We start from the raw sequence: 24,968 nt of genomic DNA, 5'->3' as shown, positions 1-24,968 counted from the left end.
AATAAATGTACTAACATTATATGTATGTTCATAAACAATAATCCATTTATTTTCGCTTCACTAGGTACCAAATAGTTTCAAGACAATTATGATGTGAATTTCTCTCCATGTTTAGTGGGTGAACTTATGTACTTTAAATCATCCTTCTTTATTAATTCAGTTTCAAATTTCTTGCCAAAAAACATTAAAAAAATCCTGACTGACAAAAAAATAATAAGAGTTGAAATTTTTCAGAAACATGCTAAATGTGTATGGAATCCTGTTTCTGCCATCAACATGTCGACTTAACAGGCAGGCAACAAGTTGAAATTAAATTTTCACTTTCACAAACGTCAACTTGTCTACCAATTATGGAGTACAACAAGTTGACATTAGCTAGTTTAAATTTCTATTCTTCATGCTAATTATTGACATGTTGACATTTATGCAAGAAAAATCAAGCCAAACACTTGGAAATTATTTTTTTTGGATAAATTTACAAGTTAAAATTGAAGGCTAAGTTGTTGCATTTCTTGGAAGTTGATGGCCGAAACAGGACCCAGTAAATGGACCAAAATCACAAGTTGCATCTCCTTATTATGATATATTTTTTAAATCAAGACTTGAACAATTGTTCAGTACTTTGTTAACTTTCAAATTGTTACTGCTTTGCAAGAGTAATGGATACACTTGTGATCAGGGGCCGTATTCAATATGCATCTTAGTGAAAATTTGCAACTTAGTGAAAATTGCCTTTTTTCTAATTTGAATTATAAGAAAACTAACAATGTTTGTACTCCAAAAACATGAAAATAACAAGAAATGGTCTAAACAATATAAGTATGCATATGAATAAATCTGATGAAAAGTAGCGGGTATTTAAAATAATCGTTGTCAAAAAATTAGGAAATTCTCACTAAGTTCAAAATATTCACTAAGATGCTTATTAACTACGACCCCAGCAGTATTTCTAACCAGATTTGAGACAACTGCTACAGTTGTACTTGTTCTCTGCAAATACATGAGCACTTCATAAAATAGTTCACCTTTTCAAGTTAACAACGATGCAGTTATCAACGTTGTTAACTTGAACAAAGTTCTGAATAATCAACTCAAAAGTCTCCTTAACGCCAATAGTTCATCAGTTTTTAAAATAGATGAACCTAAATCTAACAAAAATAAAACATTTATTAGCACTATGTTATGTATCACAGGTAATTTAAAAATTCACACACTTATACATGAGCTGCTTCGCACAATTATAGGCCTTCAGATATACATTTGCCTTAAATAAATTTATTTGATGTTAAAGTAAAAAGACATTTCAGGATGCAATACCCAAATATTCATGAAGAATTTTTAAAAATTGCAAAAAATACCCGTTTACAAATTGCCCTTTTTCTATGCTAACTTTGAGGTCAAATACACAAGATCATTAAAGAAGTACTGTAATGTTATTGCACACACAATTAACGTATTATTGTTCCAACTAGCTTATCATTTCAGTTTGTATCCTTACAAAGAACCTTTATGGATTTTTTTTCATAATGACTATTTTAATTATAATAGTTGGGTCAGAGGGCCCAAAATTGTGCAGCATGGCTGAATTATTATGGTTAAGGGCTATTCCAGTAAAACATATAACCCCCCGGGGGAAGGAAATTATTGTAATAGTGTATGGGTGGGCGTCTTTTTAGACTAATTTGGGCCCCAAAAGGGATAATTTGCTTTTGTAGGAGGGTGGGATAATTTAAAAGTGCATTCCCCCCGTTGGTTATATGTTTAAATGGAATAGCCCTAAAGAACACATTAATTGAAGAACTGCGATGCGTGCCCTCATATGCTTCACTCAGTTGAATGAGAAGAGTAACTCATCAGATGTCTAAACCAGAATGACGGATGGGACTAGCTTCACAAACATGTGTATTGTCATACGAGTATTATCATTATTAACATATGCACCAAATACATATATTTACATTTGCCTAGTCATTCGTAAAGATAAAACTTTACATTCATATTGTATAACACGCAAAGAATTGTGACGTCATTATTTACTTCAATATTGCGCTCGGATTGGATTAAAGCGACACCATTTAACCAATGATATACAACTCTACAAATATCAGCTATTCTTATATACAGACGTATGTTGTCAGTTACCGGTACATTCCATGATAAAAAATACTCAATTGCAGAAGATACTGTTTATTTTTAATGATAATGAATAATTATTTAAAATGCAAATGTAAGTATTGATTGCATTCATTGTTGCGTCTATGCTGTATGAACCATAAGGGCACGCGAGCAAATTAAAAATTAGCTCATGTGGCACTACTTCCTTCACACAGCATAAACGCAAGAAAATATGCAATAAATCCTGAAATAGCGCAATAGACTGTTATAACATTTCATCCATCAAATCTATCCTTAAATAGTACAAAAGACTGTTATAACATTTCATCAATCAAATCCATCCTTAAATAGCACAAAAGACTGTTATAACATTTCATCCATCAAATCTATCCTTAAATAGCACAAAAGACTGTTATAACATTTCATCAATCAAATCTATCCTTAAATAGCACAAAAGACTGTTATTACATATCATCAATCAAATCCATCCTTAAATAGCTGAGCACAATAGACTGTTATTACATTTCATCAATCAAATCCATCCTTAAATAGCTCCATAAACTGTTATTACATTTCATCAATCAAATCCATCCTTAAATAGCTCAATAGACTGTTATTACATTTCATCAATCAAATCTATCTTTAAAAATGACATGCACATTTCAAGTCGCTGAATTCTAACAATCTAATACAGAGCTGTATACCGGTAGATCTTTCAAACATTTCAACAATTAAATACAGAGCTGAATAGATCTTTCCAACATTTTGAAAATCAAATACAGAGCTAAATAGATCTTTCCAACATTTCGAAAATCAAATACAGAGCTGAATATATCATTTTCAATGTTTGAATAATCAAATACAGAGCTGTACAGATCTTTTCCAACATTTCAACGATCAATATATAGCTCAATTACATTACTGTATCGCTCATTCCCAACCTTTATGTAATCTCTAGATCTTTATGTAATCCAAAGTAGCTGAAAACCTCTTTTTTTCGAAATTTAACACGGCCACACTTAGCGAGCAGCCAATCTCAACTGTTCTGAAGCAGGATATTAGTTGCCACGGCAATGTCATTGTTTGCAACACGCAGGGCATTTCTCACTTGGTTGTCAAGGAAACCCATCTCTACAAGCTGGCGAACCTGATCCTCCGAGACCACTGCTGGCTCTTGTCCTTGTACTTTAAGTAACATTACATTTTTATGTAAAAACATGATTTTATACTTTAATAAACAATAGTTGTCTTTATGTTTAAAACTGATATAAACAGATATTATTTAAACTGGGAAACCATTATGCGCTGTTTTAAACAGGGAAACACAGATGAGACAGCAACATGATGGTTGCGTAAATTCTTTTAATTATGTAAAATGATGTATTATCAGCCTCTTACTTCTTCTAGCTCCCATTGACAATTCTAGGCTTGTTTTGCGGAAATACTGTATTTGCCGATTTTAAGACCATCTGGTGTCTAGTCCCCTTAAATCAAGAACCAAATCTATTTGATTTAAAGTTATGTTTAAGTTCTTATAAAGTATATACAACATTCACTTAAAAAGTCTCACCATTTTCTTCCAGATTTCTGTACCTAACCCCACCATCTCTGTTGTTATTTATAGCGCCAAATATCCCTGGACCATTGACCAAGTTCTGAAGATAAATAAAGCATTGAAAAAGAATATTTTCCTGCAACAATCAGTTGATTGAAAAATGATCAACATATTTATATATGGAAGTAATTCTTATTCATAAGACAACAATTTTAAAACAAAGAATAACAACACTATTAAAAACACTCTGGTTGGTACAATATAAGTGAATTTCTAAGTGTGGTCTTGTTTTTTTGGGGAAACTGGAGTACCTGGAGGGAAATAGCTGTGACCATCACAAGGCCCAGGCCATGAGTTTAGCCCATGACGCCTTAGTGAGAAGCGAGTGCGCCAAAAACAGCCTTCCACCACTACACTGACTAATCAAGTGTCATATGAATAATTGATCAGATAAGTTGGAGAAGAACATAAAAATGATATAATACATGTACTTAAAATTTTTGTGCTAATCAATTTACATAGCCAAGATATAAAGTTACTAGTAATGCCAACATGAATTTATTGCTGTTTTACCTTAGTATACCAGGGGGCAGGTAAAATCATAGAGAGATTTAAGAAATAATGAGAATTTTTATTTCTTAATCAAGCACATGAAGCAGGATGGTCAAGGTGTTTGTCGTAAAACCTAGGCTTGGTTGTCAAAGAAAACAAAATCTTGGTATGAAAAACACAGCCTTTTCTTTTATCGATACAGTTATGCATCATATATGATTTTCCTTCAACATCTTTTAATAAATGACCATACATGTGAACTCTATCCACAGTTGGTTAAATATACCACTGCTATACCGTTCTCCTGTTGAATTCTACAGCTATTGAAAAAAATTGCCTTAAAATTTTCTTTCAAAAACCTCTAAATTCTATCAACCATTATGACTGATGTGTACATATCTAGCAGTGAAAGCAAAAACTGTTTCTTCATTTTCATGTTATTTGGAATGTTTTCGCCTTGATTCTCCACTTACATAGGGTTAAAGTGTAAGAGTTATGGAAGGGTGTAGCACCCTGTCATTTTTCGGAAGCACCCTTCTGCCTTCATAGAACTGAATGCTCAGATAATCAAATAGTCCTTTCATAATTCACACATGTAAACTTGAAATAATTGGATGTTGAAACCTACTATTACTTCAATTAAACACAATTCTAAACAATTTCGGTGATATTCATTATATTAAACAGAGAGACACAATGGGCCCTTTTCTACCTGAGCTCTCTGTCAGTTTTCTGCAACACCATGTTTTTTTAAAAACCTAGCTCAAACCCTAGTATACATGTCCTTACCTGAGCTGCAGCTCGGGGGGTCTGTTGTAGTTGTTGCTGTACAGATTGCCAGATCACCTGCTGTTCAAGACGTTCTGTCATCTCCTGCCTCTGAATTTCTGGGAAAGAAATGCATTTTCTGTTCAACACTCTTTCACAAACCAGGGTGAGACTCTAGAGTGGTCTAGTGGTAAAGGATTCTGCCTTTCACCAAAGGGACAACCAGTTTGATCCACATTAGGCGTACGTTCTTATGACTTACCAAAATATACACTGGTACTGGTTTCTACCAAGGAAATGGGACTTGGGAATAAGTCTATTAGCCAATATATTCCATTACATTTGAGTTAAACAAAAATAGTATAAACGAACTAAACACTCTTTCATATGATAGTGAGTCATTATGATGAATAATTTAATCTTCAAGTATTTCTTGTATCTGTGCATTGTGAAATAATGGGCCAATTGACCAGAACTTAGTTTAAGTGAACAACTTCATTAACGAGATCATTGTTAACTTTTAAACACGAACTATTTGAAGATTTTCTCATCCATTTAAATAAAACAAGTACAGCACAAACAGATGTCATAAATCCTGTACGAATTATCTACTAGTCACAAGTGCATTCAATATACTTCAGCAGCAGTAAAGATTATAAAGTTCTGAACAATTGCCCCATGATCATTCAAATCATACAATCACAGAGCATACTGTATTAAGAGTGCATTTAAAACATATTGATTTATTAGTGAAAAGCCCCGTAATTTTACATTAAAACAAGAACACCGCAGAGCAAACACAAAAGCTGTTGTTTTTCTTCAAGATAGCAAGGGGCATAAGTGAAATCAATCCCCTATGCAGTTATCTCCCCTGACAAGCGTACATGTAATAGATTTCTACCCCTATGACTGAGTAAGGGGATTTCAGCTATGGATACTGATTGTTTTTATCAAATTTCAAATTTAAAAAAAAAAAAATTGAAGATAATTTGCAAATTGTTAATCATGTTTTATATTAAATATTTTTTTCTTTCTTTGTATCGTATCAAATGTAAAATACAATCTTTACCAATATGATATATGAATATCTATGGTCACATGATTTGCATGGAGGCAGTGATTTCTGTACTGTAATGGAAGAAACACTTCGTAAAGTTGTAATTATTAAAGGCAGAGCTATGCACCTTGGTATCCATGTGTGTATTGTCTCTGCCCTGGCAACAAGTTTCTAAGTTTCTTTGAATATCTTGAAAAGTTTTTGAGCTATTGCAAGGTTAAGGTTTTTCGAAATTATATCAAAAACACCCAGCTACAACAATACTTTGACCATATTTCTTCTCACAAATGATCCACAAAAGAATATATATTTTCACTGTCATTCACTGCTGCAAATAGATGCATATAAATGTTGACACGGTCAACAACTATTGTGCTTCCTTCAAACCGGCGCAACAGTCAACACTCATAATTCTGCAATTCAGAAGTGACCCTATTGGGAGCACGGTATTTTAGTAATGTTAACCATGGCAATTACCTTCTGACCCCGAAATCAATAAGGGTCATCTACTGACCTTGACAAATGTGCATAACAGGGACAATAAGTTGGTCAAAAGTAATCAATCAGAAATGAAAATTTGATGTGAATGACAACACAGGGTTAAAAAATTATATTTCTATTTTATGCTTCTTCAGCGACTGAAGAAATGGGTGAATCAAGAGTTTCCTGCTGAGAAAAAGACCAAAGATGAGCAGGCTTCCCCTGATTTATACTCATGCTTGCTTGCTCAGGGTTTACACCCTAAATTCAAAAAGGCTCAAAGGTGCCGTAAGTGACACAATTTTTTGTACACAGTGATCTCAGCCTTTAATGAAACATAGCCTAAAAAAAATCCCAATCGAGATATCCACATGTTCTTTACATACACAAGTAAGGTGTGCATATGATGGAAGAAACTGTAGTTAATTGCAGGAGACGAAAATTCTTGATTAAGTCACAGTGACCTTGACCTTTGACAAGAGGCAGCGATATCTCTGACTATTTATACTACCTATGGTTGCCCCAATCTGTGTGGTGTCCATGTGTGTATTTTCCCCCTCTCCAAGCAATCTCCCAAATGTGGCTTGACAAAAACGCCCAATAAACCCGGGTATCTTCACTAGGGATTGAATTTTACAAAGGTTGCATCGCCATAGTATTCCACCAAGCTGAAATATACCAATATATGACAAACCTAATACGTTTGTTGTTAAAGTTAATTTAAGATAATGGTTCCTGGTTTAAACTACATGGTTAAAACATTCAGGTAGTTGCAGATAGAAAGAAACAGTTAAAAAAAACTTAAGATATAATCTTGAAAGTGACTAGTTTGAAACACAAAACAGTTTGAATAGAAATTGTGCAAATACCCTTTCATACAATATTGCTTCCCTTAAAAGATGAACAATCACAACACCATACATACATATAAAACTCATATTACAAATTCTACAAACATTTTAAAATATGAAAGATATTGGCTGTAGTCCACAGCCAATGTCTTTCATATTTTAAAATGTTTGATAAAATCTGATAACTTTGAAAATGCATTCATTTTAATTACAATGGTAAGAAATCAAATCATTGACTTTAAGTGATAAACATTTAAGACAATGTCATGGAAAAATTAATACATGAAAACAAACAACACATACAAGTCCACATATTGCGACCACCATCGACCCCGGTGAGCTGCTAGCGGCCTGTAGACCGAGGATGTACGATATAGATTTCCCCGTCATCGGGACACCCCAGATGTGAGAGAGAGGCACACGGGGAATGTCACAGTAGAACGGTACAAACATTGGGTAGATCAGGCATAACCTTGGTAAACAAAACAATCATATTTTTCATTTTATGTGCTTGCATTTAACATTGCATTGTATGTGCATACATCTAATATTGCACTGTATGTGCATACATCTAATATTGCACTGTATGTGCATACATCTACGATGATGTTGACAATATTGTTAATTTTTACAATATTCTGAACTATCAGCCCATTGTTTCAAAAAGTTGGTTCATTGTTTTAATATTGTGAGATTTAATTTTTAAGTGTTTAGCATAACTTACGGTCCAGTAGGCAGAGGTCCTATGGGTATTTCCAAGGTCCTGCAAGCATACACTGCCAGAACCTCAAGAATGGTAGACACCAGTGCTGAGCCAAGCAAATACGACTGAAACAAATGATGCAATATTAACAATGTAATGAAACTTACAACATTTTTGTTTCAAAATATAATAATGAATGGTATTGGTGCTTATAATAATAACATTATTAATTTGAATTTATCTAAAAAAAAAATTAAACCCTGATTATTTTTTAATTGCAGACAATGATGTCGGCCAGTGACCCTTACTCAAGAGGTTTAGGGTTCAAGCTCCATAAGGGGCACCATCTCTTGGCCCCTGCGTTTTGTGGCCCCAAAAGGACACATGTATGTATTGACCTCCAGGGCCCACAATCTCTTCAGACTTGGCCCTTGAAAAGGACAATTGTAGGTCCAGTGATTTATATGAACATAATGCTCTCTTTACAATCATGCTAAAGTAAATAAGCATAAAAAAATGCATGAAAAACAAGCTAGCCAATTTACAGGATAAGCATTATTTACAGTCGATAAGACATATAAGTGTTGTTTTCAGTCAGCAATACATGTACATTTTCAGTTGGCAAGACATAAAAGCGTTATTTTTAGTCAGCAAGACATAAAAACTTTATTTTTAGTCAGCAAGACATATAAGCGTTATTTTTAGTCAGCAAGACATATAAGCATTATTTTAAGTCAGCAAGACATATAAAACTTATTTAGTCACGTTTGCTGGGTTATTATCTTATTGTTTCAAATGTAGCCAACTTACAGAGAATTTCCTTGATCCAAAGCGTTTCTCAAACACTCGAAAATAGTAGATCAGCAGGGAGCAGACAAACAGGTCCTTCAGGTCCAGAAATGCAAGCTTTGATGTCAGAATTCGCCATACCTGTCAACAGGGAAACAAACTTTGATGGAATGTCAGATGGGGGCCATCTTCATGAAGCAACTTATGATAAAACTTAGCAGAAAATTGCATTTTTTCCTAAGATGAGTTTAAAAATACCTCATGTTTGATTTGAACACTAAAAATAAGAAAATACGCAACAAATTGGTCTACCTAATAACAAATGAATATGAATAAGTTTCATAGAAAGCAATGGGGACTTGAAGTAATAATCTTTTTCAAAATTTGGATATATTTACTAAGTTAGATGGTTTGCAGACCATATTGAATAACGAACTGCGATCAACTGTTTAAGGGAAGAATCTGAGTGTTTTGATAGGACTGTAAAAATATCTGGCCAATAGACTGAATGAGGCATATGTAATAATGCATCAGTGGTCAAAATTAGCACAAGCCCGCAAGCCCTGCACTGGTAAAATGTCTTCCGGGCTTGCTCAAATTCTGAATTTTATATAGCAGGGCTTGTTAAAAAAATTGATTCCGAGCAAAAGTATAAGAATTCGGGCTTGTTCATCCAAAAATCTAATTTCGATGACTGATGTATAAGGACCAGCATAAGATTGAATACTACCCGACTGGTCTCTATCAGTAAGGTGCATTTTCTTTTGAGTACTTCAACTATATTTGTTTATTTAAGAGGAGTTGCACAACAATGCTTGATAAAATAAAACTATCAATTTCTTAAAAACTTAAAAAAATACTTAGAAAAATTATTCTTTTAACAATTCAAGTGAAATTTTCAGTCATGTTATATTCACATTTTTATTAATCTGATTTCTGATCAACGGAAATAGACACTAGAGGGCAAAAAAGGATGGGACAAATAAACAACCGTTTGTAATACCCCATATTGCGGAGGGGGAGGGGGGTCCATTTGCATAACCCTAACCCTATCTACATTAACACCAATTCTTCCGAAAATTTTGAAATTGAAATCTGTTCCTACCTGTCCCTTGTCGAAAAGGCTGGTGTGAGTGTAGATAAAATATCCCTGAAATTGCTTCAGGGGCAGCTGTAGGAGCAAGGAGGAACCAATGGCTGAGCCCAGCAGGAACTTGCATACTGGGGCTTGCTCTGTGGGGCAGATAACATATATAACACTTAACCAGTGACATATGAGGATTGCCAGTGTGAGTGTAGATGTCTAATGAAATATCCCTGATACTGCTTCATGGACAGGTGTTAAAGCAGGGCAGAGCCACTGGGCCCAGCTGAGCCCAGCAGGAACTTACACAATGGGGCTTGCTCTGTGTGGGAGAGACCCTTCTTTGGTGTTCACAAGCAGTTTAGGCCTAAAATAATAAATATTTCGGGTTACTCGACCCTACCTATGAAATAGACACTGACCCACTGTCAGTTGGTAAAAAAATCCTTCATGAGAACCATTGTTTTCGATATTTATTCATCCTTTTCGGTAAATTAAAACGATTGTATTACTTTTGGTAAATCTTAATTGGGAATAAGAGTGCATATTTACGGTAAGTGTGTTTTTTTAAATATGTAGTTTAAAAATTTAACGCTTTATACAGAAGATTACTTAAACATCATTCTCCAATTATGAAAATAATGTTATTATACATATATTTTTTTACCCAGAATTCCACTTTGTATTTTATTGAACCATATTTCTATTAAAGATATTCTTTGCGAGCAAACTTTCGGAAAATATCTGTCATCAGAAAATTTGGTCCAGGTAACAGCAATATAGCTGTTACAGTCTTATTTGTCTGGACATTTTTGCAGGACACACAGTTCTTATTCTCTTTCTGGTATTAATTTCGGTTTAATTTTGGCTTTTCGTAAAATATAAGTTTTACTTGAATATTAGTGTCATAGTCAATAGATTATAACAGCATACATGCCATATTTCTGAGAGGCTTCCCAGGGGATTTTGGTCTGAATTCCATTTTTCCCCCCGCTGGGGGATATGCATGGCATGTATGTAACAGAAAGCAACAGCAGTTTCACAGCATCAAAGGAAAAAATATTTATCAGTATTTTAAGTATCACAATGTTTTGTGCTCAAAATACTGAACTCTTATACAATACTAAATTTGAGTTTGAGTACAAAACTGATCTTCAAATCCACAGAAACATGAATGACAACCATTCTAAACATGTTGTCATGTGAAAGGTGGCAGCCTGCCAGCTGTGTCCCTGCTATTCTACTTGTGCTAATCTTTTTTTTCATTTGTTGATAAATATAAAAAGTATAAGTAAGTGTTGTAGTGTCTGCGGGTAAAAACCATGTGCACATATACTGTGCTGATATAGCTCAGTTGGTTAGAGCGCCATGCTAGTGTTCAGGCGGATGTGGGTTGGAACCATTTTCCTCCAAGGTTTACTTAAGTGTTCGGGATGCATGCCTCAAAGAGTGATTCACCGATCATAAAATATATTCAACATAAAATTGATTGGATTGTGAACTTATCCTTTGACAGATATTGATACATAAACCAAAAACTTCCTGACTACGACAAAAACTCTCCTAACCCTGGAGCAGTTCAATCAGGCCGTCTCCGTGGCCTAGTGGTTAAGGTTCCGCATACGGAGCAGGAGGTCGTGGGTTTGATCCCTGGCCGCGTCATACCAAAAGACATTAAAAGTTGGTACAAGTAGCTCCCTTGCCTGGCACTCGGCATTTAAAGGGTAGTGCTTGGAAACGTGGTGTACTCAGTAATGGTTTAACCCAGGAAAGTTGTACCCTGTGTATTGGTGCTTTACACCGAGCACGTAAAAGAATTAAGGAGTCTCTTTGAAAAAGAGCTAGGGTATCGCACCTGGTCTACCTTGTATCCCACCACTGTTTCTTCAGCATGCTGTCCCTTCAGCAAAAACAAAGGACCCCGTTGGAAATAAGTGCTTGCACTTTTACGGGTTATCCTTGACCGCAAGGTCTAAAGAAATACATACATACATACATACAGGCTGTCTGCCAGATTGAACATGTCTTGCCATAGGGAGCTATCAAAACTCTTTTACTTTTAAAACCTAACCTGTACCTCCTTATTTTAACTTTTTTTTAAAAAAGTACTGTTTCTTTCGCAACTTTTATTAACATTCTTGCAGCTTGACGTGCAAATGTCTAGGCCCCCCAGAAGGGGTTTGACATTAATGGAAGATAGATAGATAGATTAGGGCCTTCAACTAGCTACAATAATGAGCGATCAGTGATACTTTTTTATTATTTTGACATTTCATGCGTATCCCTGTCACGAGTCTGCCCTAGTCTAAAAATCGTCAAAAGACTCATTGACGGCCATTTAAGTGGACTAGGCCTTCAACTTGACGGCCATATTGAAATTTACTTTATTTCGTAATATTTTACTTGGCCGCTTTTACTTAGCGTCACTGTTTTCTACATATGTTATGTATTGTCTAAACGTTAAAAACTTACTAAAACCCTTATTTGCAATCATGCTCATCTTTCTTACAATGCGAGTTTCATGAACGGATGTTTAATTGAAGTAGCAGACAACAGTTTGTTTTCAACAGTTTCAAAACAGACAACTGTTTTGTTCTAGAGATGTAAATCGGAAAGATTTATATAAATACCTTATTATGTACTTCACGTTTTCATAGCCAAAAGTACAAGTAGAATGTTGCCCGACAGGCAGTGCGATATTTTACCACAATGTAAGATGAATATACATCAATTTCAAAAAATAAATACGTAATGATGAAAGTCCTTAAGTTTTATAAGTTGTGTACAATTGGCCTTGATGCCAGTCTACATGGGAGAGAACCGCTTAGAACATATATGTGCATGTGAATTAATCACAGGTTAACTTGTATTATAAAGCAATGCATGTGTACACAGCGATTGTATTTCAATGTATTCTAATATGGAGCTTGTCAAGTAAGTACATTTCAAATTAGTATCTTGGCATTAAACATCACATTGATTATATGCCATGTACGTTTGGTACTGTTGTTATTTATATAATCGATAGTCTTGCTAATGGTTTCATTCCTATATTTGAAGGGACGGACCAAAATGAAAGCAATTCTTTAATACGTAAATGAAGGCGTACCAAACAAAGAACGCAGTGTTTCTTTTCTAAATATTATTTAATTTGAAGGTACTCGCTCATGTGTTTCGTAAAATGAACTTTTTTGTATGCCGAAAAATGTTTTAAAAATCATTGAGTGTTAAAGTTGCACTCTCACACTCGGATTGAACGTTTTGACAACTTTTTTATTCTTTGTCTTGGAACGAGCCAATTTTTGCGAAAATCCATGGAAATCAGTTATATAAGACTTTTGACAAAAAATCAATCGCAGATTATTTTGTTTTATACGTTTTTCTTAAACCGTTAGTAATGGTTTTAACTATAAAACATTCATTTTCGAACGGAAATATAAAAATCTACGATCTGATTTTTTTGTCAGCAATCTTAAATCATTGGTTTGCAGAAATTTATGCAAAAATTTGCTCTTTCCAAGACAAAAAATAAAAAAGTTGTAAATGGTATATAATAATTATGTATTAATAATACGATTACAAAAGCTGGAACCCTTAAGCAAATGTTGATATTTTTTCAAATATCGTCTTTGAAGACCACTAATTTTCGTTAGTGTTAACAAAGTTACTAATCGCTTAATTACTTACTTATGGCTTTGTTGTTGTGTGATTGATTGATTGACATTATCACGTGATGTTATCAATGTATTTTTAAGACGACAAATTACATATTACTTTCGCAAAAGTTCCTTTGACCTTGTGGTTTAAGCCTCGGTGATCTATTTTTTTCTTGACTTTACCGGCGTGGGTTCGCACCCCTACTAAAACCAAAATGCCTTGTTTATACTTTATCTGTATGTTTTGTGTAATTTCGATATTATAGAGTAAAATAATGACAGGATAAGTTTTTTCAGATGCATTAGCGGGAAAACTAAATTTTGGCCAAAAACATGAGCGAGTTCCTGTAAACATAACAACCAATAGTGAACCAGTGACAGGGAAAATCTTGAGTTGCAATGGCTACGCCAAGAAGATCTCGTTCACATTTGTATAGGGCGTGCATAAAAAATGTGAATATTTAATATATTATTATATATGTGAAAATATTAATAAAGTAATAAAGTAAAATTACAAGAACTAAACATCATCATGAAGAGCTCATTTTTTTCTCTCAAAAGTAATGGCCGTTTGGTCGGGACGGATAAGTAAAGCTTTTGAAAAATTGAAACGTTAAGGGTTCGATTTACAAATTCAAATGAGTAACTGTCCGTTGCTGTTTGGTGGTTGTTCATGTACGTTAAACAACTTATTTTCAAAAAAAAGTTTAATAATATTGTTGCCGACATTAAACCTAGACCCTTTCATACTGTTAGCAAGATTGTAACCGTGTAGTAAATAGTTGAAAATGCAAAAATATTAAATGATTGGTGAATGCTAAAAGATTAACTGTGGTCTAATTAAGTCTCATAAGGTAGATATACCATGTTTTCTGCACCTTTCTTTCAAATTAAACTCGGTATCCTTCGTAAAATCATTGTTGTTTATATTTATTCGTCCTTTTTGGTTTATCAAAACATTTGTATTAATTATTTTTTTAAAAATGGGGGTATAAGAGTGCATCTTTAAAACAATTCTTCAATGGTGACAATAAAGTTCTTATAGCAAGCCAGTTAAAAAAGCCTACTTACCCTACTTATTTTTTGAAAAGGAAGTAACCTTTCCTTAGCCCATTTCATTGTTGAACTCCATTATTCTTTCGTTCAAACCGCCTTGTGCAGTGAAGCACAATTTTGATGCTGTAAGTAATTACGTATTTTTTTCAGGAGGGACATATGTGTTCATTTCTTCAGAAACATGTGGCTCTTCATTTTACATTGACCCGGACGAGTCATTAGATGTAGTCTATGAAGGAGGATCCGTGTCCACGGATGACGAGGATGGCTGCTATGTTCAACTTAACAACAAACACTCACCCCAGAAGACAATATGCTTCGATGAAGTGTCAATGGATATCGACAGTTGTCTGACTACCGTTCTTGTCATTCCTTCACCTGTATCCACGGACCCTGTAAAGGTAAGGCACCAGTCAATTGTAACCCCCGTAGGTCCGGGGGTAAACCGGGGATAGCGGGGAAAATGGGCCATGTTATTACCTTCCAGATGTCCCCGCAGTGCCGAGTGAATACGGTGGTTTTGTTTCCGCGCCGGAAAAAAGCGGAGAATGGGCCTTATCTAGGATGTCCCCGGAGTACGGGGGCATTTGGCGGGGATTTTACCAGCAATTTGTCCCCGCATGACGGGGATTTTACCCGGGATTGGCTGGACCGCAAGTCAAAATCCCCGCTATTCCCCGAACCTGGGGGGAGGGCATGGTTACAATTGACTGGTGCATAATTTGTTTGAATTTGGTTCTCGTGAAACGTAATAAATGAATAGTCTGGCAGATGATATAATTGATCAAGTGAAGTGCCTATTGCAATACATCATACGCAAGGAGCGTTGGCTGGTTGACGATTTTATGAGTTTATAACCCACGTACTTGGATTCAAGGAAGAGATTCAGAAACCAGTCCAAGTGCGTTTCAAATTCCAAAATAAATTTTCAGGAAATTTGATGGAAACAAATAGTCATTTTATCGATAGTTTTTAATATTTAAATACAAATTCTTATGTTTTTAATAAAATATTTCAAATAATTCCTATTCTCTTTAAATTATTTTATTTAAGTCCTGGAGTTGCTTAGATATGGCTGGCTCGGGCTGGTGCGGAGAGAGAGGGACAGCCGATTTATTTGTGAAAGTTACCACAACCCAGACTTACCCGAGAGCATATGTGGATTTGCGTGTCTACTTACGTACATGTACGTTTTTCATTTCTATTATTATTGTTAGTATAAACTTTATTTATTTTATAACGATTGTGAAGAAAGTTATATAAACTAACGCCGAGTAATTACCGTTTGCATGCTGTTACGCCATTCGGATCACATCGGCCATCTTCCCCATACGACTAGCTAGCCTCGACGTCATTCGGAACTCCTTAGCCTTTTTTTTATTATCGAAAACAACCTCCGATGTATGCCGGTACATCGTAGAAGTAGATCGTAAAAAATATCATTGGATATATAAATGTAGTATTTAACGTGTATTTGTATATCGCATCACTAAAAATATTAATCGTCTTTCGGGAGGGACTTTAAATGGGGGTCCCGTGTGACAGTGCTACACTGGTGTACGTTAAAGAACCAGGGTAGCTCTAACCAGGGTTACATTCCGTCTGTGCACTATGCTCCAAAAAACATAAAATGACTAACACTCTAAACGGAGCACTCGCCGAATGGGCAAGGCCCGAGTGCGAGTATAAGTAAGCTTACACACCCACGACAAACGAGCGCACTTACAAGACAGCCCGTATTCGTATTGCTCGAAAAAAAACTTAAACCGAAGAATAATTGTTTGACTAGTTATTTTGGCATTTAATGTATGGCTAAAGAAGCACTGAATTGGTACTTTGAAGGAGATGGGAGCTCTCATGTAAACAGGGTTAGGGTTATATGGACGTTTATTTGTCCTTTTTTCAGCGCCTAACGATACGAGCGGTACGTTGACGCCAGATAAAAGTGAATCCGGCTCTAACCACGCACCTACGATTTGGATTGTTGGTGTAATTGTGGCGTTGATGTTACTAGTTGTTGGTTGTGGCATTTTCCGAACGGTTAAACGGAGGCGGGAGCTACCAACACAAGTTACCATCACATACCCTTCCCAGTCACAAACCGCAGCCGGTAATTTTCATTTTATAATAACTTACTTTAGGTTGTTTCTGTAGTTTTTCACATAAGTATGACTTATAAGTTTATTATTATTTGTTTTATCATTAATTTTCCTCAAGTAATGTCGGTAAAACATAGCTTATGTTTCAAATATTTTATATGGGATCCGACAATAAACAAACATTGACTTTGACTTACTGAGTTAATGAGTTAATGTATACTTTGATAAGACTTACTTCTAACGTTTTTTTCTTTATTTGGATTGTTGGGATAAGAGTGAGGTTTGTGCACGTAAACTGGTTTAAACCCCCAATAAATTTACGTTTTACTGACATTACCAAGGCGGTACCTAACAATCCTTGATAAACATACCTAGTTTTTTATATAGTATATGTATGCACTGCTGTTTGTGGAGTTTTGTGCTGTTCTTCAATGTTTCTTGTTTGTGATTTTATTTTGTGTGTGTTCTATGTCTCTGGCGTTTACCCTGTGCCATTCAACCGGGTTTATGTTAAAACTTTTTGGTACTGAGCTTGTTTCTGTAGTTTTTCACATAAGTGTTACTCTTAAATCTAAAGCTCAAGTGTGACGAAAGCTGGCAGCTTATAGAATCACCTTCGAGTCAGTTTCCGAGGTTGGAACTAGTTCTACTGGTGTCCACCTTGACAGGTCATGAAATTGTACCCCTGGAGGGGATCGAACCAACCTCCTCTTGAGTGAGGGCATTTGGAACACATCGGCCATTTTCCACCGAAAACAACGTTTTAGGAAAAATGCCGAAGTGTTCCGAATGGAGTAAGAGGCGACGCCTATATTACTAGATCACTCTCATTTACTTTGTGTTTTGTTTACTTTTAAATATGGCAAGTTGTTTGGTATATTTGCCTTAATGAATAACTACACATATATGTGTACGAGGAAATAAATTTATTTAAAGAATTAACCTTAAACAATGCTACAACACTGCTTTTTACTTACCCATTTAGGTCCGAGAAATCCACAATGCGCTCAGCCATCGGCAGTCCAGTACTCTGGTAACACAAACTACAATCTCGTTCCCAACGCCTACCCACAGACTGTCCACGTCAATTCATATACTTCGCACATGCCACCTAGTATTCCACATATGCAGAGCGCTAGTCTACACATGTCACGTGATAGCCCACACACTCCACTTGTCAGCCCGTCTGCACCACCAATAGATCTATATGCAAGGACAATGCAGCCTCAACATTTTGGTAATAAACATGTATTTGTTTTGATGACAGTTTGTATTCAAAATTGCCATTAACAATGCTGTGAATTGTTTTATGAAATCATTTTTTTTCATTTCATTAATATAATCTTGGTAAGCGATGTTTACTAATATTTTACATGTAATATTTAATATACAATTGATATAACATGTAAGTTTCACCTGTTTATAAATACAGACGAATCGGCTCCACCTACGTACGAACAATGCATGAAAAATGCAAAGATGTCCTAGAACTAGGTCAGTCTGATGAAGATTTACCCTACCTTACCTAGAATCTCATTCATGGAGAGAAAGATGTACCCTACATCAGGAAAAAAAACATGGAGAAAAATAATTACCCTAAGTCAGCAAGAACCTCATTACATAGAGATAAAGATTTAGCCTTCCACAGCAAGAACCTCATACATGAAGCTAATGATTTACCCTACACCGGCAAGAACCTCAAACATGAAGCTAATGATTTACCCTACACCGACAAGAACCTCATGCAATGAGCGAAAGATTTACCCTTCCACAGGAAGAACCTCATACATGAAGATAATGATTTACCCTACACCGGCAAGAACCTCATGCAATGAGCGAAAGATTTACCCTTCCACAGGAAGAACCTCATACATGAAGATAATGATTTACCCTACACCGGCAAGAACCTTATGCAATGAGCGAAAGATTTACCCTTCCACAGGAAGAACCTCAAACAAATTGATAAAGATCAACTCTTCACCAGCAAGAATCTCATACAAGTAGAGAAAGATTTACCCTAGCTCGACAAGAATCTCAATACATGGAGAGGGAGATTTACCCTTCACAAGCAAGAATCTCATTACATGGAGAGGGAGATTTACCCTTCACAAGCAAGAATCTCATTACATGGAGAGAAAGATTTACCCTTCACAAGCAAGAATCTCATTACATGGAGAGAAAGATTTACCCTTCCCCTGCAAGAATCTCATACAAGTAGAGAAAGATTTACCCTAGCTCGACAAGAATCTCAATACATGGAGAGGGAGATTTACCCTTCACAAGCAAGAATCTCATTACATGGAGAGAAAGATTTACCCTTCACAAGCAAGAATCTCATTACATGGAGAGAAAGATTTACCCTTCACAAGCAAGAATCTCATTACATGGAGAGAAAGATTTACCCTTCACAAGCAAGAACCTCATTACATGGAGAGAAAGATTTACCCTTCCCCTGCAAGAATCCCATACAAGGTGAGAAAGATTTACCCTTCCCCTGCAAGAATCTCATACAAGGAGAGAAAGATTTACCCTTCCCCTGCAAGAATCTCATACAAGGAGAGAAAGATTTACCCTTCACAAGCAAGAATCTCATTACATGGAGAGAAAGATTTACCCTTCCCCTGCAAGAATCTCATACAAGGAGAGAAAGATTTATTTCCCTGCAAGAATCTTGTACAAGGAGAGAAAGATTTACCCTTCCCCTGCAAGAATCTCATACAAGGAGAGAAAGATTTACCCTTCCCCTGCAAGAATCTCATACAAGGTGAGAAAGATTTACCCTTCCCCTGCAAGAATCTCATACAAGGAGAGAAAGATTTACCCTTCCCCTGCAAGAATCTCATACAAGGAGAGAAAGATTTACCTTCCCCTGCAAGAATCTCGTACAAGGAGAGAAAGATTTACCCTTCCCCTCCAAAAATCATACAAGGAGAGAAAGATTTACCCTTCCCTTGCAAGAATCTCGTACAAGGTGAGAAAGATTTACACTTCCCCTGCAAGAATCTCATACAAGGAGAAAAGATTTACCCTTCCCTTGCAAGAATCCCATACAAGGAGAAAAAGATTTACCCTTCACAAGCAAGAATCTCATTACATGGAGAGAAAGATTTACCCTTCCCCTGCAAGAATCTCATACAAGGAGAGAAAGATTTATTTCCCTGCAAGAATCTTGTACAAGGAGAGAAAGATTTACCCTTCCCCTGCAAGAATCTCATACAAGGAGAGAAAGATTTACCCTTCCCCTGCAAGAATCTCATACAAGGTGAGAAAGATTTACCCTTCCCCTGCAAGAATCTCATACAAGGAGAGAAAGATTTACCCTTCCCCTGCAAGAATCTCATACAAGGAGAGAAAGATTTACCTTCCCCTGCAAGAATCTCGTACAAGGAGAGAAAGATTTACCCTTCCCCTCCAAAAATCATACAAGGAGAGAAAGATTTACCCTTCCCTTGCAAGAATCTCGTACAAGGTGAGAAAGATTTACACTTCCCCTGCAAGAATCTCATACAAGGAGAAAAGATTTACCCTTCCCTTGCAAGAATCTCATACAAGGAGAAAAAGATTTACCCTTCCCCTGCAAGAATCTCATACAAGGAGAGAAAGATTTACCCTTCCCCTGCAAGAATCTTATACAAGGAGATAAAGATTTACCATTCCCCTGCAAGAACATATTTACATGGAGAGAAAGATATACCCTTTCCTTGCTATTTACATGGAGAGAAAGATTTACCCTCTCCTTGCAAGAACCTAATTACATGGAGAGAAAGATTTACCATTCACCAGCAAGAACCTAATTACATGGAGGGAAAGATTTACCTTTCACCAGCAAGAATCTCATACAAGGAAAGGAATTTATTTGTAATTACTTGTATTCAGATTGGTTTATTATATAAGCCGATGTTATAGAGTTTATATGTGTGGAATATCCAACATAAACGAGTGTACTGCTAGGTGAGAGACCTTTATAGACATGTGACATAAAACACTTAATCAATTTTTCTAATTGGTGATTCTCAAAAATCCAATATTAATGAACATGTATGTATGCAGTTTCTTTGGCAAATCATGAGTGTTGGCGTTTCATCAGCTCATTTTCTAATTTATGCCCCATAGGATTTTCGTTTATTTCATAACCTGAAATCGACATATCTAGAAATATCGGTCTATTTTTTTTCATTTTGCCAAGTCACTGGAGCAGTTTAAACAAAACCGACGTCAAATATGTTGAATTACGTCACTTTCAATTGAAAACAGAAAAACGATAAACAGTTAAGATAATATTATCAGTGAAATTAATATCACTTTAATGAACCGTTTCACAAAATATCAATATATTATATTTATCACCCTTTATTCGAAATTTAGAGAAGCATTTTTTTAATTTTAATTCCTAATCTTTTTAAATCTCTTGCTTTCAGTAAGCTAAAGCTTTTACAATTGTGAACAGTCAGCAGTACATGATGATTATGTTTGAGACGTGCGGGTGGGGTGTGTAAGCTTATTTATACTCGCACTCGGGCCTTGCCCATTCGGCGAGTGCTCCCTGGTAAGAGCTACATTGGTTCTTTAACGTGCACCAGTGTATAGCACTGTCACACGGGACCCCCATTTAACGTCCCTCCCGGAAGACGATTGGTTTTTATTTTAGTGATGCGACGGGGGGTCGAACCTGCGACCCCTGGATTGATAGTCAAGTGTGTGACCACTAGACCACGGATCCGCCATAGAAACGTGTGCAAACTCAATGCTTTGAATAAGTGTAAATTTTATCATGATCTTCGCGGTTCTCGATAAGGAAGGAAGGGGGGGGGGGGGTACTTTTAACAATATCCTCACGAAACGTCAGCAATATGTTGCACAGGGATTTATAATACATATAGACTTGCTGGATAACTTGGATTTATTTTCGTTCGTTTCAGGATAAATGGTAGGTTATCAATTAGAAAGGTTGTTCAGTGTAGTAGCTCATATTCTACGTTATTTTTTAAGCAAGCCAGGTTATATGTATCTGTTAATTGTTAAGGAATATGGGTTTTTTATTGACTGAACGGCTTTGGTCTATTTATCCCAATCGTTTTATTGATTTTAGTATTATTTTTCACTTCAATTTTTCTTATCACAGAAAACAATATATGTTTGGGTTGGTATTCAATACTGGTCTTAATTGGATCAAATAACGATGTAGCTAATCGGATTCCTCGATATAAATAACGGGCCCATACAGTGAATAGAGTCAATGATGTACCATAGCATTTATTTGACTAAGACATTGTCAGTTCATCGTTATAAAAACACAATTATAAATATGACGTGACATGTTATATGTGTAACATTATAATAGGAATACATGTATATTACATGTTCTTAAACTTAATAGTTGGTGAGAATGTATTTATATTAATTTAACAGGGACACGCGTTAATATATATGTATATATAAAAGAGTACCTATGGAGTCCCGTTGTGTGTTTATTAAGGGGACTCGGTCAAGTTTTTGTAAAATGCACCTTTTTGTTGTTGTTGTTGCTGTTGTTGTTGTTGGGAATAAAGTATTGCGCACCAATAGGAGTGGTAAAACTAAGATACCAAAAGGTGGAACCCTTCAACAAACGTCGCTATTTGCTCAATTATCGTCTTTGGAATACCACAACTTTCATTGGAGTTAAAAACGGCTTTGAGGGTTTCGTTGTAGCGTGATTGGTTGATTGACATTATCACGTGATGTTGAAATGTATAAGAAATGGTGGCCTAATGGTTAATGTGTCTGTTAATATTCCAAACAATGATAAATTACTCCTGTTATATCCTTATGCACCATCCAATTGTAACCACGGCCTAAGGTCCGGGGAATAGCAGGGACTTTGACCTCCGGGCTAGCCCGCGTAAAATCCCCGCCCAGCGAGGACGAACTGCTTGAAAAATAATCCACCAAATGCCCCAGCATCCCGGGGATCCTAGATCCTAGGTAAGGCCCATTCCCCGCTATTTTGGCGCAAGGACAAAACCGTCGCATTCACCAGGCAATGCGAGGTCTCCTGGAAGGTAAAATACGGTCCATCTCCCCGGCTATCCCCGGTATACCCCCGGACCTGGGGGGGGGGGGGTAGATTTATTCCAGAATGCACAATTTCATTTCATTTAAGAATAGTGCATAAAACATCAATTTTGGAGCGGAAATATGAAAATATGCGATCTGATACTTTGTCACCAGTCTCAGTGTGTGTATACCACGTGATAAATTGCATCATAAATGCTACGTCAGAGACAATATTTTGATTTGAAAATAGACATTGAACAAAGGTAACATCACTATTTTTTCACCATTTTAAATGAAACATAGCGCAGTCTACGTCGCTTACGAAGCCCTGCCTTCGGTCTTTTACCAGAGTTTGATTGAGAGTTTAAGTTTATTAAAACACCTCGGCAAATCTTTCACAATACAACCGTCTGACGGAGCACTGCCAAAACATTATTTTGGAAACAGGTTTGTCGAAGTTTTTGATGAAACTAATGATATTATCAAACTCCGGTAATGAAACAAATACGGGGCTCTCAATGTAAGCTTTTTATACTGCACTTTGTTTCATTTAAAATGGAGTTGTAAAACAAAAGTTATCTTTGATTTAAGAGTTCATTTTAAGCAAAACGTTGCTTGCCGTATAGGACGTAATTTATCACGTGGTATACACACACTGAGTCTTTTATAATAAAAAAAATTGTCAAAACGTTCAATCCGTGAGAGTGCAGCTTTAAACCATATATTTTTTTCGGATCTGAGGCCGGAGGGGCGAATATCCATAATTGCACATGACGGTAAAGTTGGAGGGTAGTTGGTAGTTGGGGATTCGAATATTCAACTACCTACCCGTTGCCAGTTGGGGATTCGAATAGTCAACTACCTGCTAGTTGCCAGTTGGGGGTTCGAAAAATCGAAGTTAGATGTGGATATTGAGCTACTCGACTATTTCCAGTCGGTTATTCGCGAATATCCAGCTACCAACCAGTTGGTAGTTGGGGATTCGGAGTATGTCTACATATATGGTTTTAAAGGTCACATATGGAAAATTCGACCGCCCAATGTTTGTTTATGCATCTACACATATGTATCTTTGCGACAAAAAACTGCTTTAATTCACTTTTATTCGTATATTCGCCAGTCGGATATTCGACCATTTCCAGTCGATTATTCGCGAATATTCAACTACTAACCAGTCAGTAGTTGGGATTTCAGATTATGTCTATATATACGGGTTTAAAGGTCACATATGGAAAATTCGACCACTTGCCCAAATGTTTTTCTATGCATTTACGATATAAACTCTAAACAATCTTAAACATCTGTTTTTGTTTGCAGATGATTAACGCGAGGTAATATATTCATTCATGCACTATTCCATGATGAATACATTGTGTGTACTTTTATTGGAATATTATTGCATATGTTACTATATATATATAGTAACATTTTAGGCCGAAAGAAAACGATAAATTACACCATTATTCAATCTCACCAGTTGGACAGTCTACATATGAATTATATATATCATACGAAATATTGCAACTTACCAATCGGGCCATTACGGACCAGGTATGCCATGATGGACAGACGGCACACCGGCGCTGTATATTAACCTCTAATTATTGCATATGCTACTATATATAGTAACATTTTAGGCCGAAAATGGGTCATTTCGGACCGGGTTCCTTTGCCGTAATGGCTGGTGTCCCAATTATCCATAATGAGACTACTTTCGGTAAAACGCGTACCTAACGGCAGAGTTCGACGATTTTAGCAACGCATATGGTCGGAGAAAGGTCGCTTACATGGCAAGCCCCTATTTCGCGAGTAATTAAATAACAAATAATATATCGATGTAAACGAAATCTTACCTTACAATATACTCATACCTGATACATATTTTGTACCATCATTTCCACTGCCATTTTCAGTATACGATGTCTAGTGTAATCCACGACCATGTGATACATAAACCAAGCAGTGGCGTTTTGCATCACAGGATCGTGCCTTACATTTATATTAATCCAAGTCCTGCATTGACAGTTGTCAAGAATGTGTCATCGACATATTTTAGTCATCCATTTTTGTTGTTTTAAAACTGCTAAACAATACAAGTTGAAGTAGTATTCATTAAAACACAAACACGTGGTGGTGTGATTTTGATGTTGCTTAACCATACTATATA

The 24,968-nt window shown here is 36.0% G+C and overlaps 2 protein-coding genes across 3 annotated transcripts; one reads left to right on the top strand and one right to left on the bottom strand.

Moving 5' to 3' along the window:
• On the bottom strand, positions 1–12,497 carry LOC128220010 (ubiquitin-associated domain-containing protein 2-like). Its single transcript, XM_052928240.1, has 9 exons — positions 12,427–12,497; positions 9,976–10,103; positions 8,892–9,011; positions 8,103–8,206; positions 7,682–7,850; positions 7,039–7,195; positions 5,012–5,109; positions 3,686–3,770; positions 1–3,300 (listed from the first exon to the last, which is right to left on the bottom strand). Exons 1-9 carry the CDS (start codon positions 12,452–12,454, stop codon positions 3,152–3,154), a joined length of 1,038 nt encoding a protein of 345 aa, XP_052784200.1. The 5' UTR covers positions 12,455–12,497; the 3' UTR covers positions 1–3,151.
• A 260-nt stretch (positions 12,498–12,757) lies between these two features.
• On the top strand, positions 12,758–22,316 carry LOC128219525 (uncharacterized). 2 transcript variants are annotated; one of them, XM_052927336.1, is made up of 7 exons: positions 12,758–12,888; positions 14,817–15,067; positions 15,720–15,852; positions 16,573–16,776; positions 17,751–18,002; positions 18,198–19,736; positions 20,112–22,316. In XM_052927336.1, the coding sequence occupies exons 6-7, from the start codon at positions 19,064–19,066 to the stop codon at positions 20,669–20,671; spliced, it is 1,233 nt and encodes a 410-aa protein (XP_052783296.1). In that variant the 5' UTR covers positions 12,758–12,888; positions 14,817–15,067; positions 15,720–15,852; positions 16,573–16,776; positions 17,751–18,002; positions 18,198–19,063; the 3' UTR covers positions 20,672–22,316. The 2 variants fall into 2 exon arrangements, with proteins under 2 accessions (XP_052783296.1, XP_052783295.1); XM_052927335.1 differs by having other exon boundaries at positions 18,198–22,316.
• The last annotated feature ends 2,652 nt before the right edge of the window (positions 22,317–24,968 follow it).

This window comes from Mya arenaria, chromosome 15, assembly GCF_026914265.1.
Source record: "Mya arenaria isolate MELC-2E11 chromosome 15, ASM2691426v1".
NCBI lineage: Eukaryota > Metazoa > Mollusca > Bivalvia > Myida > Myidae > Mya > Mya arenaria.
The sequence above is the reverse complement of the archived record's forward strand: the minus strand, read 5'-3'. Positions and strand labels throughout refer to the sequence as shown.

Bases quoted from the DNA above. Each gene is read 5' to 3' on its own strand.
- LOC128220010 (XM_052928240.1), bottom strand. From the start codon at position 12,454: ATGAGCATGATTGCAAATAAGGGTTTTA. The intron at 10,104-12,426 runs GTAAGTTTTTAA...TCTGCCCCACAG, and splicing joins GATTGCAAATAAGGGTTTTA to AGCAAGCCCCAGTATGCAAG. The intron at 3,301-3,685 runs GTGAGACTTTTT...TGTTACTTAAAG, and splicing joins CAGAAATCTGGAAGAAAATG to TACAAGGACAAGAGCCAGCA.
- LOC128219525 (XM_052927335.1), top strand. From the start codon at position 19,064: ATGGAGAGAAAGATTTACCCTTCACAAGCAAGAATCTCATTACATGGA.